The sequence below is a fragment of the Melopsittacus undulatus genome, chromosome 3 (genome assembly GCF_012275295.1).
Source record: "Melopsittacus undulatus isolate bMelUnd1 chromosome 3, bMelUnd1.mat.Z, whole genome shotgun sequence".
Lineage (NCBI taxonomy): Eukaryota > Metazoa > Chordata > Aves > Psittaciformes > Psittaculidae > Melopsittacus > Melopsittacus undulatus.
The window spans coordinates 25903194-25920430 of record NC_047529.1 but is presented as its reverse complement, the minus strand read 5'-3'; the positions used below and the strand labels follow the sequence as shown (position 1 = coordinate 25920430).

General features: G+C 35.6%; 1 protein-coding gene across 2 annotated transcripts in view; it reads right to left on the bottom strand.

Moving 5' to 3' along the window:
• Nucleotides 1-17237, bottom strand: part of NBAS (NBAS subunit of NRZ tethering complex) — a 173252-nt gene that overhangs the window by 98456 nt on the left and 57559 nt on the right. For both annotated transcript variants that reach the window (XM_005143310.4, XM_034060637.1), the window contains 4 exons: nt 14167-14280; nt 6698-6811; nt 5630-5787; nt 3465-3563 (listed from right to left, as the gene is read on the bottom strand). In XM_005143310.4, the coding sequence (XP_005143367.2) occupies nt 3465-3563; nt 5630-5787; nt 6698-6811; nt 14167-14280 (485 nt within the window). The remainder of the gene's footprint in view (nt 1-3464; nt 3564-5629; nt 5788-6697; nt 6812-14166; nt 14281-17237) is intronic.

Below are 17237 nucleotides of genomic sequence, written 5' to 3'. Positions count from 1 at the left end.
AGTAGTCAGCATGGATTCATCAAAGGGAAATCATGCTTAAACAACTTGATTGTCTTCTACAATTGGACATATAGCTGGACTGATGAAGGGAAAGCATTGTATGTTGCCTATCTGGACTTCAGTAAGGCTTTCGACACTGTCTCCCATGACAACCTCATGGAAAAGCTCAAAAGCAGGCTGCATAAGTGGATCCCAAGGTAGATTGAGAACAGGCTGAATGGTAGGTCTGGGAGACCCTTGTTATCAGTGGCACAAAACAGCCCCTTCTGACTAAGAAACATTAATCTAACAATGTTAGCAATAATATTTTGAAATAATTTTCATAAATCAAGACCTTAATTTTGTCACTGACATATTTTATTTGAGAAGCACAATATTAGTTGTTGAAAAATGTGTAGCATCCAACAAAGGGGAAAAAGGGTGGGGATTCAGAAAACAACACTTTGCTCAAAAATAATCTACTGTGTTGGAATCACTGTAGCTTTCAAAGGATAACTTCTTCAATAGATCTCATGAGTTCAATCGACAGTGAAAACTGGCACTAAAGTAATTGAGTACATTCTCCTGTAAATGCATTAGCTTCTATGGAATAATTACATCCATCTTTATTGTATCAATCAAGAATTTCATTCATAGCAAGACCATCAAAAGTTTGGAAAAGTTATTCTTGAAGACAATATGACAGCAATGTTAAGTGGCACATTTCTATGCAATTTGTAGAGATATACAGCCAGCTGCTTTCAAGATTTCAACTTGTTTCAGGGAAAAAATGCTTAAGAGTTAAACCATAAAACAACAGCAATGAAATGAGTTTAGACATCTCGAGAAAGGAGTTAATCAAGAGAAGAATGACTGACAATTATGACCAGCTAGTGACGTAGGTTGGTATAATGAAAAAATTTATAGTGGCAACTAATGATTGAATAGTAGATGAATGTAAGAAAAGGTAGAAAAAGGTCACTAAAGCTTTGAAAAAGAAACTGATATACCTGCAGATAGGTATTTTTATTGCAACAGAGAAAGGGATGCCCAAGTATATGTATGATAGAAGAAGCTTAGTCAAGTCAAAGTAAGGAAAATTGCATTTAAAGAAGCAATGTGAAAAGGTATCAGTACGTAAGAAAGAATAACATTTGTCAACTGCTAGTGAAAAGGATGCTATAATTTAATTATGACGGAAGTGAAAAAAGAGTAAAATTAAAGTGAAAAAAAAATTACCATATGTTTTTTCTTTGAAGAAACTGAAATTCTGTGCAAGACAATGAAGAGGAAGCATGAGGAATTATGTGATGTGCAGCTATAGCAATTGCAATTAGGGGATTCAGTTAAGTCAAAGAAACTGAGTTATTGAATATATTGATTTTCTAACATTTCAGATGTTTGTAACAAAGGAAGGGTTATACAGTGACTAAATTCTTGGTTATGTTTCCTCCTGTGTCATTGCAAGAAATGAAGGAATCTATAAAACCCTATGAGGTCAACAGACAGAATGAGCAAATGTACAAAATTAATTTCATAGTTTAACAGCTGGAAATATGCATAGAACAAGTATAGAAAATAAAAAAATCTTCAATGCAGCAACACACAAATTTCACAGATCAACCATCTGCTTAGTTCCAACTCTAAACAGAAAATCACAACTACAGGGAAAGAATTTAAGGGGAAAAAGAAAAAAAAACCCACAACAAATACATTACAAAAATTTCTGAATGTGATTCAGATATCCAAACTAAATAAATAATGAAGTTAATTAGTGAGTTCACTCAACACTGATAAACCCTCCAGTTTCTGAATAAGTTTCTGGATCATTTACATGCATGTCTAATTGTTCCGTCACAATACACAGTCAATAGTACTACAGCATATGAACATATGACCCATGACAAATTTGTTACATAGATTAAAATATTGTAAACATCAGCATCCACACCCACATCAGGAGGCTCCACAATTTTATTAACATCTACTTAATAATATTCCTCTTTGAGAGATTCATTTACCAATTTCCAGGAAATAGAAAGAATTTATGCCACTGAAACAGACCTGTTCCTCATCAAATGCATAAAGTGTTCAGCTCTCTTCCTCTGAATACTGTTTTCAGTACAATTTCACTTTTCCTGCCCATTCATCTTATATATAATTATGAATATTTACATATGCATATATGTATACCAAGTAAGCACATATGACAATAAATACATAAAAGACATACACAAAATATAAAACTACACATTGAGGTTATCTACTTCCCTTCCAATAACGTGATGGGGAGGTTTTGTTTTTTAAGCCACATAGACTAGCACTTTCCATCTACAGCTGTCACTGGTAAAAAATTCCCCAAAGTGGTTGGAACTAGATGATCTTAAGGTCCTTTCCAACCCTAACTATTCTATGATTCTATGAAATAAAGTTCCTTCATCTTAGTTTATGTTATCTGAGACATTAGCTTAGCTTAATGCTCCATCCCTGGCAGTGTTCAAGGCCAGGCTGGATGAAGCCTTGGGTGATATGGTTTAGTGTGAGGTGTCCCTGCCCATGGCAGGGGGGTTGGAACTAGATGATCTTAAGGTCATTTCCAACCCTAACTATTCTATGATTCTATGAAAGGTATAATGACATCAAGGATGCTGCAACTCGGATACTTGCCTCAAAAAGCCACACTATGCAACATGAACCACTTTTTTTCTTTCTTTCTATATTCTTTCCTGTATTTATTTAAAATTTCTGCCCTCCTCCCCGCCCCTACAAGATCCGCTTACCATCTACAGAAAAACTTAAACAGGAAACAGAGAAAAGAATAAGCTAAACTTAGAATTTCCCATTCTGAAGAGGATGAAAAAGGTATTTCTTGTATATACAGGTAATTATATCTTCTTTAAAGAGAGACATGAACTTGCAATTGAAAACGTACAAACTTAAAATAATAACCAGGAAAAGTAAAAAGAGTAGCAGACCTTTTTTCCTGACGCCCTGCCTCTATGTGCCACAAAAGACTCAATGTTCCTTCTGATCTTATACGTGAAAATAGTTTTACATGCAATACATGAAAGCTATAAACTAGTACTTGTAAGCTTCAAAACATTTTTTACTTAAATGTGTAGCTCAGATTTATTTTTGAATGTGTTGCTCTGCAATTGAGCCAGATAAAAAAATCAAACCAACATTAATGTATAATATCATGTTAAGTTTTGTTGCACTTTTCTCCTACCGCTGGGTTTAGTTTTTTTTATTTGCTATGGTGCTAAGACTATGCAGGAAGAAGCAATGAAAAATCAGAACAGACTATAAATACATAAGCAAAACCTTGAATTTAAAACAATCTAATAAGAACAGAGACTAGTAGATGACTCTGAAGTTGTGCATTTTATCTGGAATGTTAAATGTTGCTAAAAACTCAAATTAAGCTCTCTGGCATAATGCAGAACAAAATATTTATTATTTTAAAAAGGCTTTTTAAAGCTTACCTCTGTATCCTTACTGATCAACGAAGAAGGTCCTGAGATATTTACATTCTCACCTCCTTCTGAAGGAAAAAACTGGTAATTCACAGCCTGATAAAGAATCTATAAATACAAAATAAATATAATATCTTACCAGTCAAATAATCAAATGTAAAGAATTATGACTGAGGTCACAAGGAACCCAAAAAATTCAGATGTAAAAGTTTCCATGATAGAAAAACAAGGGTGCTGGCAAAACCAGGTAGAACGCATAGGTATCTCTGACATCCTCTCACTGTTGTAGTCCCTAGATAAAATGACCTTCCCTTCTCCATGGATTTGTGCAATACTCCTCTATACAATGTAATTTTTTTTTTTTATGCACACTGCTTTACTATGTAGGCCAAAGAGCTTACATGAAAAACATCACTTATTCGAACTGTGCCTCTCAGGTGTTGGGCAACTCTACAGAGGCAAATGTTACACGGGATAGTAGATCTGTGAGGAGAATTTCCACATGCCATAGAACAGATGAAGATCAAAAAAATACTTATAAACATTTATATCGTCTGGTCAGCCTGACCATCTGATAAAGATTTTTTTTGCATATATCGATCTACATACGAAGAGCATATATGAACATATGTGAAAAGCTTGGACAGAACATATAGGAGCGCTAATGAACAAATTTGAAAAGCTTATACTTAGCAGAAGAAACATTAAATATGCTTTGACAGAAATCATTACACGTGTTTGGCTTCCTGGGGAAAACACCAAATTAATCATCACTGGTCTTTTTCTACAAATGACACCGCATTAACAAATCTGAGCAACAAATTCAGTCTTAAGTTTTGTGAATGGATAAAACAGATAACCTTTTTCCTTGGAGAAGTAGGATGCAAGAGGGTAATAACCTGTGGCTGAGCAGCTGCTCTGCGTTACAACTGACAGAACATGAAGCCTTCAGAAAGAATGAGACAGCAATATAGAAGCAGTGAGCTGACAGAAAGTCTAACAAATATTGGTTCATCCAGTGCCAAAAATTTGTCTGACTTCAAATTCTAATTCTGAACATAGGCACATACGGAAGGAAACGAGTCTGTATTTCTATACTGTACGGGTTTCAATTCTAGAAAGATTCTACTCATGTTTAAGATCATAGCTGTACATACCTCTCTCAAATTTGAGTGCTTTTATAATGGAAAAAAAAAACAAAATGAACAGTAAATAGCTTTCAGAAGCTAGACTTTATTTCTAATCCTTTATACCATTTTATTTTGATGTTACCCTGCTACTGAAGCAACATAGACTGTCTTCATATGTTGCCTGTATTTCTCATGCACATTGCTACACAATTTTGTAAAGAAAAGGGCTACGCATTTGCTGCTGCCTTAGGCAATGTATATACTGTAGCTACTGATCCCTTCTTCCCTGTTCTGCAGCCACACAGAATGCAAAATCTCCAAGATGATTTTACTACAAAGATAAATCCACAAACTTTGTTAACTCTTAGATAACTAAGATAATTAAACAAGTAATAATACGTAGGCCAAACCACAATTACACTGAACACATATACAACATTCTGACAACCTAAATTACTGCACTGCAGCTTCAAATAAAACTTTTGAAAAGGTCTGCTGTTATCTTGTCATAACTTGTATTTAAATGACACAAAATATATAATATGATCCGCTGAACACCTAAGATGTGATTAAGAAGTTGGCAAAGATGTCCCAGACAAAGCCTTGCATGGTTGAAATAAGTGAGAAAATAATTGTATATTGGGTAGAAGTCTTTAAAATGTAAGAATAAACATTTAAGAGACATTTAAGTGGGCATTTAACAAAGCTGCATTACAAGAGGCAAACAGCTAGAAAAAACTGAAAATATTCTTTAACTGCACTTGCAAATAAAATGTTTACATTGGGCAATAAATTAAATTAAAATAAAATAACTAAATATAGACAATATAACTGCACTTCCACTTGAGAAGCAAACTCGTTATATAAAAATACTTAAAAAATACCTTCTCATTTGTTGAAATATAACAGTGTAAATATAAAGTAGAACAAACATGACCTTGTTGGGGGTAGGAACTTAAGGGAACAAACTTCAAAATGGGCACAAGTCCCCTTTACTTTGGTAAGCACTGAATTTGCATGAAACAAGTTTCAGAAAACACCTACCTGGGTTTGCAATGAACTGCTCACTCCCAACAACGCCTCTATGGCACCTGGGGGACAGTGCGTCAGAGCAAAAGCCATGAGTTCCTGACGCATACCCAAATCATGGTAGCCTTCTGATTGCCCAAGCTGACTGCAAACTTCCCAGCTCTTAGAATAACCTGCAAGGGAACACAAAATGTATTTCTGCGGTTGGTAAGCTTCACAAGTGACAGGAGGATGCTGAATAATTCTTACTGGATGAGATAAAGCAGGCCATGTGGCATTCTTGACAACACTTACCATCCCCTAAGAAAGGAACCATAAAGGCTCCATGAAACAGACGCAACCCAACTTTAGACTGACCAAATACATGGAAGACGTGTTATTACCGTATCGTAGATATCAGTACAATAGGCATTTGTAAGCCTACACACTATATTTTTATTTATATTCATTATATTATTTTCTATTGCAATAAGAAAAGCATGATTTATTTCAGAGCATGATACTGAACACCTTACTGGAGTGGCTGAAAAAAGAAAGTAAAATATATCACTTGATATACTACAAGAAGCTCAGTTAATCTCAAATTTTTCCTACTCAACCTCCAGGCAGAAAAAAGAGCCAAAGAAACAAATCTTATATTCCTTAGTAGCTTGACACATATATGTCACGTACCTTCACTCACCCTCACATATATAAATTATGTAAATAATTTAGCACAAATGTTGTAAAAATTTTGACAGAAAGACATCTAAAAGACCTGCACATTCCTGCTAGTTGCATTCACATATTTTTACCTGTTTGAGAGGGATACAGCATAGAAAGAATGAGACACTGTGCTTCCCGGGGGCACAGAAAAGGTCCCTATGGTTACATGTCTAATAGTTCAGTAACTATCTTATTACATACAATATTTCCTGTATGCTTCTCCATTCCATAGAGATGTAAGTTGATTCCAAACAAATTGTAACTTATTTTTGAATGAAAAGGACCACTCTGAAGTCCCACACATGACAGTAAAGCCAAAAGGCAGAACTCGGATTTTCACCAACATCACCCCATGCAACCCCCATTTATTCACTTCACCTGCAGCCATGAGCTCCTGGCAATGCATACTAGCGGCTTTGTAGTCCTGGAAACTGAGAGCTTGTTCCACTAAAAGGATTAAAACTTGACCTTTTCTCTCCATCTGATCATCTCCTGTAAGAAAAAACAACAAAAAAAAATTTATTAGTTAACTGAAATTAATGATCAACTTAAGCTTGCTATTTTATTTCTTAAGAGAACAGTATGGCAAAAAAAAGTAATAAATAAAATTATCCACTTTTTCCTGAAAGAAACAATAAAAAGTTTTTCAAAAAACATTGCCATTATAGCTGGTTAATTAAAACAAACAAACAAAAAAGATACACAGCATGTTATGTATAGGTTGAAAATAAAAGTTGAGAACCGAGTTTATGTGAGGGCCAAGACATAGCTCAAAACTGATATTTAAGATAAGTGACATATAAAAAATCCTGACATTGAAAAAAATCTTCTGTGAACTGTTAACAGAATGATTCTGAATGTTTTGTTTTCTTACAGCTTACAAAGTCACAGTTTAAACTCCCATTTCACAGAGCCAAATTATTTGTGACATATGGAAGACACAGGTATTTAAAAATTCCTACCTTCATAAATTGAGTCAGTAGAACTGAACTGTTTTTTCACACTATACATGTATCTTGGTCACAGTACCTTCTTGACAATACCTCTTCCCCCCATTACAAGTCAAAAGTAACACTTGAGATACTACTGATCTCTTCTGACTAAAGTTTTGAGCAAGAATCTTTACACAAAATTATTTTTACCTTAATTTTAATACATCACCATTTACAGATGAAAACAGAGACAACTAACTCATCTCCTTTTCAAAACCAGTTATAGTCAATAGAAATAACACACTTGTCACACTTTACCAATCTTCTTTTTAAAAAAAAAAAAAAAAAAAGAAGCTCTAACTTACAGTGATCACAAGAGAATGAAAATTATTTACTTTACGGACACCAGCTGGTTCAGTCTTGTGCTCAAACTAGTGTGCAAGTCCATGCATTGTATTGAGAGGTGACTGAACATATAAGGAAAAATAATCTCACACTATTCATTTTAATGTTGTGAAGAAGGATGGCGAGTAGTTAATAAAAATGAGTGGATGTTTTTCACCGCAAGCTTCCTGCTCATGTTTCTCCCCTATTATTAAAAGCAATTTTACTCAGTGACTGCTGTTACAGTCACTTGAAAAGGGCACTGGTTTATGAAACTCTTATTACTACAACTTGTGAAATGCAAGTATTTCAGAAGGTTAAACAGATCTGGTTCCAAAAGCCATTTAAAGAGTACACGTACTTTAATTGCATAGCTGTTATTTTTTAACTCTATTTTACAGGTCCATCACCACAGGCAAAGCAAATTTTGTTTTAAAGCTTTCTCAAAAGAAAAGATGTAGCAGTTGCACTAGAATGACATTCAGGGAAGTTACCCTAATTACTGAACTCAGCCAAGATTCCCCTAATCCCAGCACGTCATGACTAACTCAGCTGGGAGAACAGGTTGGCTTTCCATCATTTTATCTTTTGGCCTCTTGCCTGATATACTGCCAACACACAAATTAATCACACTCAGGGCTCTTCTGTTGCAAAAATTTGCCCTCAGGAACCTAGGAACTTCTCATTCAGGCAAAAGCAATTACAGATGACAAAGAGGTGTTTCTATCTAGACAAGATAAATGTGAACTGTCATTTCTATAAGCAAGGGATCTGTACTTGCCACTCACCTTCTGATGCCCACTTCACCCTGACAGCTTTACTTCTTAGAGAGAGAGCTGACAATGCAGCAGACATAAAAGGTTAGAGAAATAATCAAACTATTGTCTTCAGATTTCAGCTCAGCAAAATAATCACTATTTATTACTACTTAAAGATCAGTGGGATTGGAGGAAAGAGAGAGGAGGAACACTTGAAGCAAGAAAGTTTTCCTCTTAACTATGCTGACTAGTCCCCCATCACCAATGTTTCTGCTGATTAGTTTTGATGCAGTAGGATACATCACCACGTTTCAAAAAAGCACAAACTGAAATATGAAGATTGCTTTCCTTCCAGTCCATGGCCGTATGTGCTCATCACATCTCCACTGTTCACTCATTTAAACTTCCATTACCTTGACACATGCTGTTATGCCACGGAATAACTGTCATCTCTGACATGACTAGTGAATCCCCTGCAATATGCAACCTGACCTTTTCTTCACGTGGCTTTCATTGTCTCAACAGTGCAGTCACTTAAAATGCTACCTACTGCAGTTTTAAGGCACAGTCTTGTTCTTCTATTCAAACATGAAAAAATTCACTGCTTCAGGTTTGTGATGCCTCACTTGAAGGAATTTTTAATAATGAAGTCTTAAAAGAGTGTGAGGTTTGAATTCTGAACTGCTCCCTTTACCATTTTGACAGACATCCAGGATTTAAAACTAAGAAGGGTTCAATGAGAAGAACTACTAGAATGATGATGCGGTTAGACTACATAATAATTCTGCTTTAAGCCTTAATCTTTATGTCTGTTATCCAGACTGAAACAAACCAAGTTTAGAAAGTGGAAAGGATGTGTCTGTCCCCCTTTTTTTATCTGTCAAAGTTTGTGTGTGTCCAGCTCCTTTGGACTCCTGTCTCCTTACATAGTAAGGAAAATGCATTTATATTCAAAGGCTTACAAAACACAGTAAATTTAATGTTCTAAAGTTCTTTCTGCATCTTTTTGTTAATGACATTTTGAGACAGATATAGCATCTTCCTAAGTGACAGGATGAGAGGAAATGGCTTCAAGTTGAACCATGTGAGGTTGACAAAAATTCTACATTGACTGGGTTGTCAAACACTTGGAACAAGCTGCCCAGGGAAGGGACTGAGACACCACCCCTGAAGGTATTTAAAAGATGTGTAGACGTGGTACTTAAGGACACAGGTGGACATGGCAGTGCTACTGGGTCTTTTCCAATCTAAATGAGGCTCTGATTTTATTACAAATTATGAGAGGAAAAAATATGGAATCCCAGTAATAATAGAAAACAGTATTTTAAGAAATTAAAAAAAATCATATTTTCTTAAAAAATAAAAGAAATACTTCTGAAAGTTTAGATTCAGTTTGGGTCATATAAAGAAAAGGAAAACATAAGGCTTACTTAAACACTTTGGGTAAGATATATTCTATTTGTGAGAGGATGAAACATTATCATGAGTGAAACCATGTCATAAAAACTTAAAATTCAAGTGCTATCAAAATTGTATGCATACTCTAGAAATTCTATGTCATCTACATTTAAGAGATCAGAAACCGTCTGTATGGTTACTTCTCAATGCATTAAGCAAGAACGTCAGTGTTGAGGAAAGTGGATTTTAAAAAATAACTTGACTTAGGAATGTGAGCAAATCTTAAAATTACTAGAATTAGCTTAGAGATATTAAAATTAACTAACTACAGAAAGTTGAGAGAAAAGAGTAACAAACAGAAAACATTTCTAGAGAGTCTGCATCAAAAAATTAAGAGCAATGCTCATTAGATCTTTTTGATAGTAATAGTACAGAAGATGATTTTAATTTCTGATAAGTGTCTTTTTTTTTTTTACTTTTTTTTTGCTCCTCTCTTTTGTAAGCAATTGCACAAAGTGAATTATTTCTCACCCATTTTAACTGAGAGCTTGGATTAAGTGAGAATCATGAGATGTACAACAGCTCCAGCTCCCTGAGCAGCTTCAGATTTCCTGGCTGTCATGCTGAGCACATTATCCCTCACTCACTTTCCCCATATGTGAAATAGAGATAACACTTGTGTGCTTCCTCTACAGAGGTAGTGACATGAGATTTAAGTAGAATTTACTGTCATTAATCAAATACTTTAAAGCAATTAAGAAGCTAGCTGATATATCATTACCTAAGCAATATTTTAGCTTTGATAAATATGAATGTAAATTCTATTACTCACTTACAATGTTTCTCTCTAAACAAAATCTATTTAGAGAACACAGCTCCAGAAGCTCCTTCAGGATGATCACATGCGTTCTACTCTTGTGTGCATCGCAAATGGATTTTCTTAGATATGAAACTAAAATATATATGCTCATAGTATTTTAGAGGCTATATAGCATAGCATATACTATATACCTTATATATATATACATGTATAAAATGTATAATAGATGTAGCAAGCACATCACAATCATTAATGAGCAGCACTTTATCTAAATCTTCATTAAGCAAGTCCATAGAGTTCAATCCACAGATTCTTTTTCAGTATTCAGACTCATCCCAACATATCTCTGTAAAATCATTCCCTTTCATTATAAGCTGTTAGAAATCCAGTTACCACTATCAAGTAGTTTTAAACCAGCTAATGAAGACTACCTGTGTTGAAACTGCAAAGAACGTTTTCGTTTTCTAATATCCAGTTTAAAATAAAACATACTCATTCACAAATTTTAAAATCTGTATGACCATTTTGGCTGCAAACTAATTTGTAGGGTATCAGTGTTTGTTATCATTCTTATGACTAAAAGAAGTCCTAAATAACTCTTTATCATACTAAAAACTAATTGTAACTCAGTAACTTAAATTATAAATTGACAAATACAGAAATAGCATTTCTACCTATTTTGCTTTATTTTAGTTTATGCTTGATGTTAAATTTGATAAGACTCTTCATTTACAGACTATGATTAAGGTTATGCCAGCATTCCACTTAAAATCTGTTTTTAAAGGTATTATTAACCCAGCTATTAAAAACATAAGCAACATTAAATTCAGTGTAAGGTTACTTGTCCTGAGTTCAGCAGTAGCAGTCATTTTTCTTCTTCTTAGTAGCTGGTGCAGTGCTACGTTTTTGACTTTTGGCCTTGGAACAGCCCTGATAACACTGATGGTTTTAGTTGCTGCTCAAATGTTTTGTCTGACCAAGGACTTTCTGAGTCTCATGCTCTGCCAGGGAGGAGGGGAAGCCGGAAGGAAGCAGAGACAGGACACCTGAACCAAACTGACCAAAGAAGTATTCCATACCACAGCACATCATGCCCAGGATGTAACTGAGAGGTACCCGAAGGGCTAGTTGACTGTAAGGCTGGAGGAGGTATCAGTCGGTACTCAGTCAGGTGGGGTGGGGTGAGTTATCAGTTGGCGGGTGGTGAAGGTGTTGTATTCTCTTCCCTTGTTATTTCTTTTATCATTATTGGTGGTAGCAGTAGTGGTTTGTGTTATACCTTAGTTACTGGACTGCTCTTATCTCAACCCATAGGATTTGCATTCTTTCAATTCTCCTTCCCATCCCTCCGGGAGCAGGAGGAGGACAAGAAGAGGAGGGGAAGGAGGAGAGGGGGGAAGAGAGAGACTGCGTGATTTACGGCTGACTGAGTTTAAACCATGACACTATTCCACCACTCATTGGAAGTACTACATACATAGAAGACTACAAAAGTAAGGCTATAGTGACTTTCTTTTATTTATTGGCAAAATATCGGATTTGCATACATGACTTAAAATAGCAATGACAATCATGTTTCCTCTGAATGCTTTTTGATACTCTTCTGGATACTCATCAATTGGATGGAATGGCAGGCACAAAAAAAAACCCTGCTGCAATAGTGGCATACTGTTTATGGCTTTCAAGTCCAGAAAAATGAAAAGAGATTAAAGAAATACTGAGTTTCTTCAAATGAAAGAAACCTGTTTACCATAGCCCATCTCCTACAACAAACAAGTTTAGATAAAAATCACTACTATGGCATTCTCCTAACTGAATCCATATCTTGCTTATAAATGAATATCCTGCACAGAAAATAGCACTTCAACATAAGCTATATGACTAGTCATTCCTCAGTGATACTGAAATGGTTTTTAATCACAAAAGGCTAGAACTACTTCTTTAAAAAGCAAAAAAAAAAAACCCACCAACACAAAACAAACAAAAAAAGCAAACAAACAAACAAAAACAAATAAGCCAAACACATATTACCCAAAAGAAAAAAAATTGCTTGGTATTTTTGCTTCTCAAATAAGTGTTATTCTAAAATCAAAAGATAACTTTGAAGGTCACCAAGTTATTTGTTTATTTAGCATAAGAGACAAGGAAAGTAAGTGTCAAATCCGTGTATTCCTTACCAGGATTCATTCTTGAAATATACTTTTACTATTAAAATTCCATACTTGCCACAGGAACAACTATTACCATTATCCCCAAGGTTAACCATTAAAGTCAGAGAACCCAGCACTCTTAGAATAAATATGCAATTTGTAGAACAAGAAGACATTTTTAACTCATGCCCCTGCCTAAAAATTAATCACCTCACACATTCATCTTCGGATTTTCTTCAGCCGCATACCCACACAAACAGAAAAAAATCAGGAGGCTATTTCATCATCTTGCTTTAAGTATCTCTCCTTTCAGTGGTGTCTCCGTAAGTGCCAAGCGTACAGACATTACCGCACCAAAGAGCTCTATACGAATTCCCTAAAGTTCTCTAACTCATACACACTGTCCTTCATATCTTTAAGTCTCTGAAGGTAGGAACCAGGATTCTGTTCCCTGTCCAAAGACACATGCCATTGCACTGTAGATGCCAATCTACAACTAAAGGAATGAGGATAACAGTACTGGACAAAATACTTGGTGTTTCTAAGATTCTCAGAATCACTGTGGATTTTCCATTTCCCTTTCTCAAAGAGAATAATCTAGATTCAAAAAGAAGGTAAAACAAAAATTAGCAGCATTAGTCTGAAGAACCTAGAATATTAAGAAGAAAAACTGACAGATTCTAACTTGATGTGGGAAGAAGCCCAGAGAGGGAAAGAGCAGTACAGAAATGTTAAGAACCAATATGGGGATAATTTTTTCCAAATGTCTTGTAAGCAAATAAACAAAAAACCCCACAATTTAACAGAGAGAGAAAGAAAATAGTCAGGTATGCATCAGTGACAAAGCCAGAAAGCACTGAATTTTTTTATCGCACTGCATGAAGTATGTATTTCTATATTCTATTTTTACATTATAAAAATAAAGCAGTCTCGCATTTGCAGTAGCACTGATGAAATAAATGGTTTTCAAAAATCAAAAGACCTGCCAGACACTTTTGATAGGCTATCTAAAAAATGAAAAAAACCCCAACAAAATGAAAAAACCCAAATCCCTAATATCCTTTGGATTCAATCCTTGAAGATGTTCAGCTGCTCAAATACTCAAGCTAATGCACTATTTTTAGTACATAAAGGAGATACATGAATAATAGACAAAAGCCTAACAGCTGAAGTTTATGCATTCCAGATGACTTTTTTCCCCTCTTACTGAGGCGACTGCTCTTCCAGGTGACTTTTAACGACAGAATCACAGAATCATAGAATAATTTGGGTTGCAAGGGACCTTCAAAGGTCATCTAGTTCATGTGATACCCTTGAACACACATTCTAATGATCAACTCAAATGTCCTAAAGGATAACACAGATGCATGCTGCATTACAATTCATGCTTATTAACACAACTTACCTGCAACCCTTAGCAAATTTGCAAGTCCCAGGAGCTTAGCAGACTGTTTATAATTTGTTGACATCTGAGCAAGACAGTCCTTGATGAGACTAAGTCGATCGGAACATAAACGCACTGTTGAAAGAAGAACATGTGTTAGGGACTGTACAAATGACACCTACTGTTGTATTCCTGGCTAAAAATTGCAGGCACAGAAAGAGTGTTAGGGAGTACAAGAATGCAAACACAGTCTGAAAACTAGCCCAAAGTTACTTGCAAGCAGATCCTCAATTATATCTATGAACCAAAAGTTAAAATAATACTGCAATATATCCAGCCCAAATCCTTAACAAGACAGGCTGGGAAGAAAGGAAGAAAGAAAAGAGAGACTAACCTGAATGAAAACTTCTTTGTTCCAGGTTTTCAGAATCAATGTTTTTACATTTATATGACTAACCACATCTTTTCTACAGTTTTTTTTTATTATTTTTTGCAACAGTCACAGGAAGACTGCTGAAACACACTTTCATTCAGAATGTTGCAAATAACTAATATTTCATAGAATCATAGAATCATGTCACATTTGATTCTAGGATGAACAGGATATATCACAAAGACTGAAAAAAATGTTATAGGCAAAATCTTCAGGCTCTTTTAATTCACCAAGAATTAAACAATTACCTTAATTGCATAATTTAATATCATGAATGAATTCCAGGGCTTTTTTTAGCTAGCTAGTGTGTGACTAACTTCAGGCTGCTGCTTTAAAAAGGTAATGTTTTCATGAAAGTTCTCAGAACAGAGGAACAGCATGCAGATCTTCCACTTAACACTCAGCAAGACATTAATGTCTGCATAGGGGATGAACTTTGCATTAGCAAATTGGGCTCAAAACATGGTATTCGGCCTCCCAATAAGGGCAAAGAAGCAATCACATAATGCAAATTCTATTAATAAATTGTGTAAAGCAAATTAGATTAAAACTAATTAAGAACAGAGGAGCAGGGAAAGGCTATACATTTACCTTCATACTCAATATTCTTTCATACTCAATATACTTTCATACTCAATATACTTTCATACTCAATATTCTATCTATACATCAGCAAAATGTTTTCATTCACTGATTGTGTAAGCAAGCTAACATAACCAAAAGTAATCTGAAGTAATATGATGGGTCAAACACTTTCAGTAAAGATGGACTTTTCTTCACCTCTTATGTTAATAAGGAGTCTCCAAAACAGATTTCATTAAAATATATTGTAATAATAGTTCACAACCTTAACTGCTGAGTTTGATAAAATGTAAGTGGATGAAGCTCTACAGAAAAATAAATATAAAAGTGCAAATTTGTCTTCTGCTAAATCTTACTGTTGGAATAACTTATCCTGAATGCTATTTTAATGATATTCTAGCAAAGTAACTGACCATTTGAAGGCTTTCATTAAAACTTAAAACAGAATGTTAATCTTACAAGATTAATTGAATTTACATGAAAGATACTGAATAAAGTCAGGATCATTAATGAATTTATAGGTATGATTTCACATATTCTAATTAATCTAGATCAGCTGTATTACACACACTGTTAATGCACTATTATGTTGCCACTTTTCTTAAACGGTATCTTCATGTCCACACCAATAAAGATGAAGAAACTGTGTGTATTTTTCTACAGGATGACTTGATCTCTCTCCAAACAGCAAAGGATTTGAGTCCATCATTTTAGGTACTTAGTCTATGATTCTATGATTCTATAATTGCTTTTTTAACCATCTTATCAATTGCACTGAGAAACCAAACCCTTTTGACACTACTGTGGTCAGTATTTCTGATCTAGGAGTCAACAGTGCAATATTGCAGGTTCTAGAAGCCAGATTTATTCTCAATTGAGAAATGTTAAGATTCCTGAATATATCTATCATATGGAGAATCAGCTCACTTTGAAGTAATACTTAGGATTAAAAGAGAACAAGAAGAGAAAACCAAAGTAACAATAGCCACCAAGAACACACTTTGTTTTCCATAGATCCAGCTGTGCTTTCTATAAATCCCAGTATTTCTCTGAAGAACACCAGAAGTCAAACATGACCATCATCACGTTTCATTGGTACTCAGTGCTCTTGTCAGCCTTTTCAAGAGCCTTCAATATCAGTGTTTATGCAATTTCACATAGTTGCCTACATGCTGCAGATTCAAGCTTCACTGTCCCCCTGCAGCCCATGGAGGAACACACAGCAAAGCAGGGGGATGCCCAAAGGAGGCTGTGACACCGTGTGAAGCCTGTGCTGGAGCAGGCTCCTGGCAGGACCTGTGGCCCCATAGAGAGAGGAGCCCACACTGGAGCAGGTTTGCTGCAGGACTTGCGACCCCGCGGGGGACCCATGCTGGAGCAGTCTGTTCCTGAAGGGCTGCAGTAATGGAAGGGACTCACACTGGAGCAGTTCACGAAGAACTGCAGCCCATGGGAAGGACTCACATTGGAGAAGTACATGGAGGACTGTCTCTTTTGGGAGGGACCCCACACTGGAGAAGGGTGAGGAGTCCTCCCCTGAGCACATGTGATGAACTGACCACATCTCCCATTTCCCTTCCCCCTGCACAGCTGGGGATAAGGAGATAAAGAATGTGGGAGTGACATTGGATCTGGAAGAAGGCAGGAGTGGGGGGAAGGTATTTCTTTTAAATATTTATTTTCAATTTCTCATTATCCTACTCTGATTTGATTGGTAATAATCCCCTCCCCCCCACCAAAAAAAAAAAAAAATTGGGAGAGTTTGTTTTGCCTGTGATAGTAACTGGTGAGGGATCCCTCCCTGTCCTTATGTCAACTCATGAGCCTTTCATTCTATTTCCTCCCTCCCCCCACCCCCAGCTGAGGAGGGGAGTGATAGAAAGTCTTTGGTGGCCAGTTGGCATCCAGCCAGGGTCAACCCGCAACGTACAGCAATGAACTCTGTTACTTTGGCACAATCTATAAGCAATAAAATATAATGCAATACATTCAATTTTCCCCTTTATCTCATTATCCATAATCATCTTTTATTTTCAACTTCTGTCCAACAACTTTCCATATCACTGGACTGAGAGCT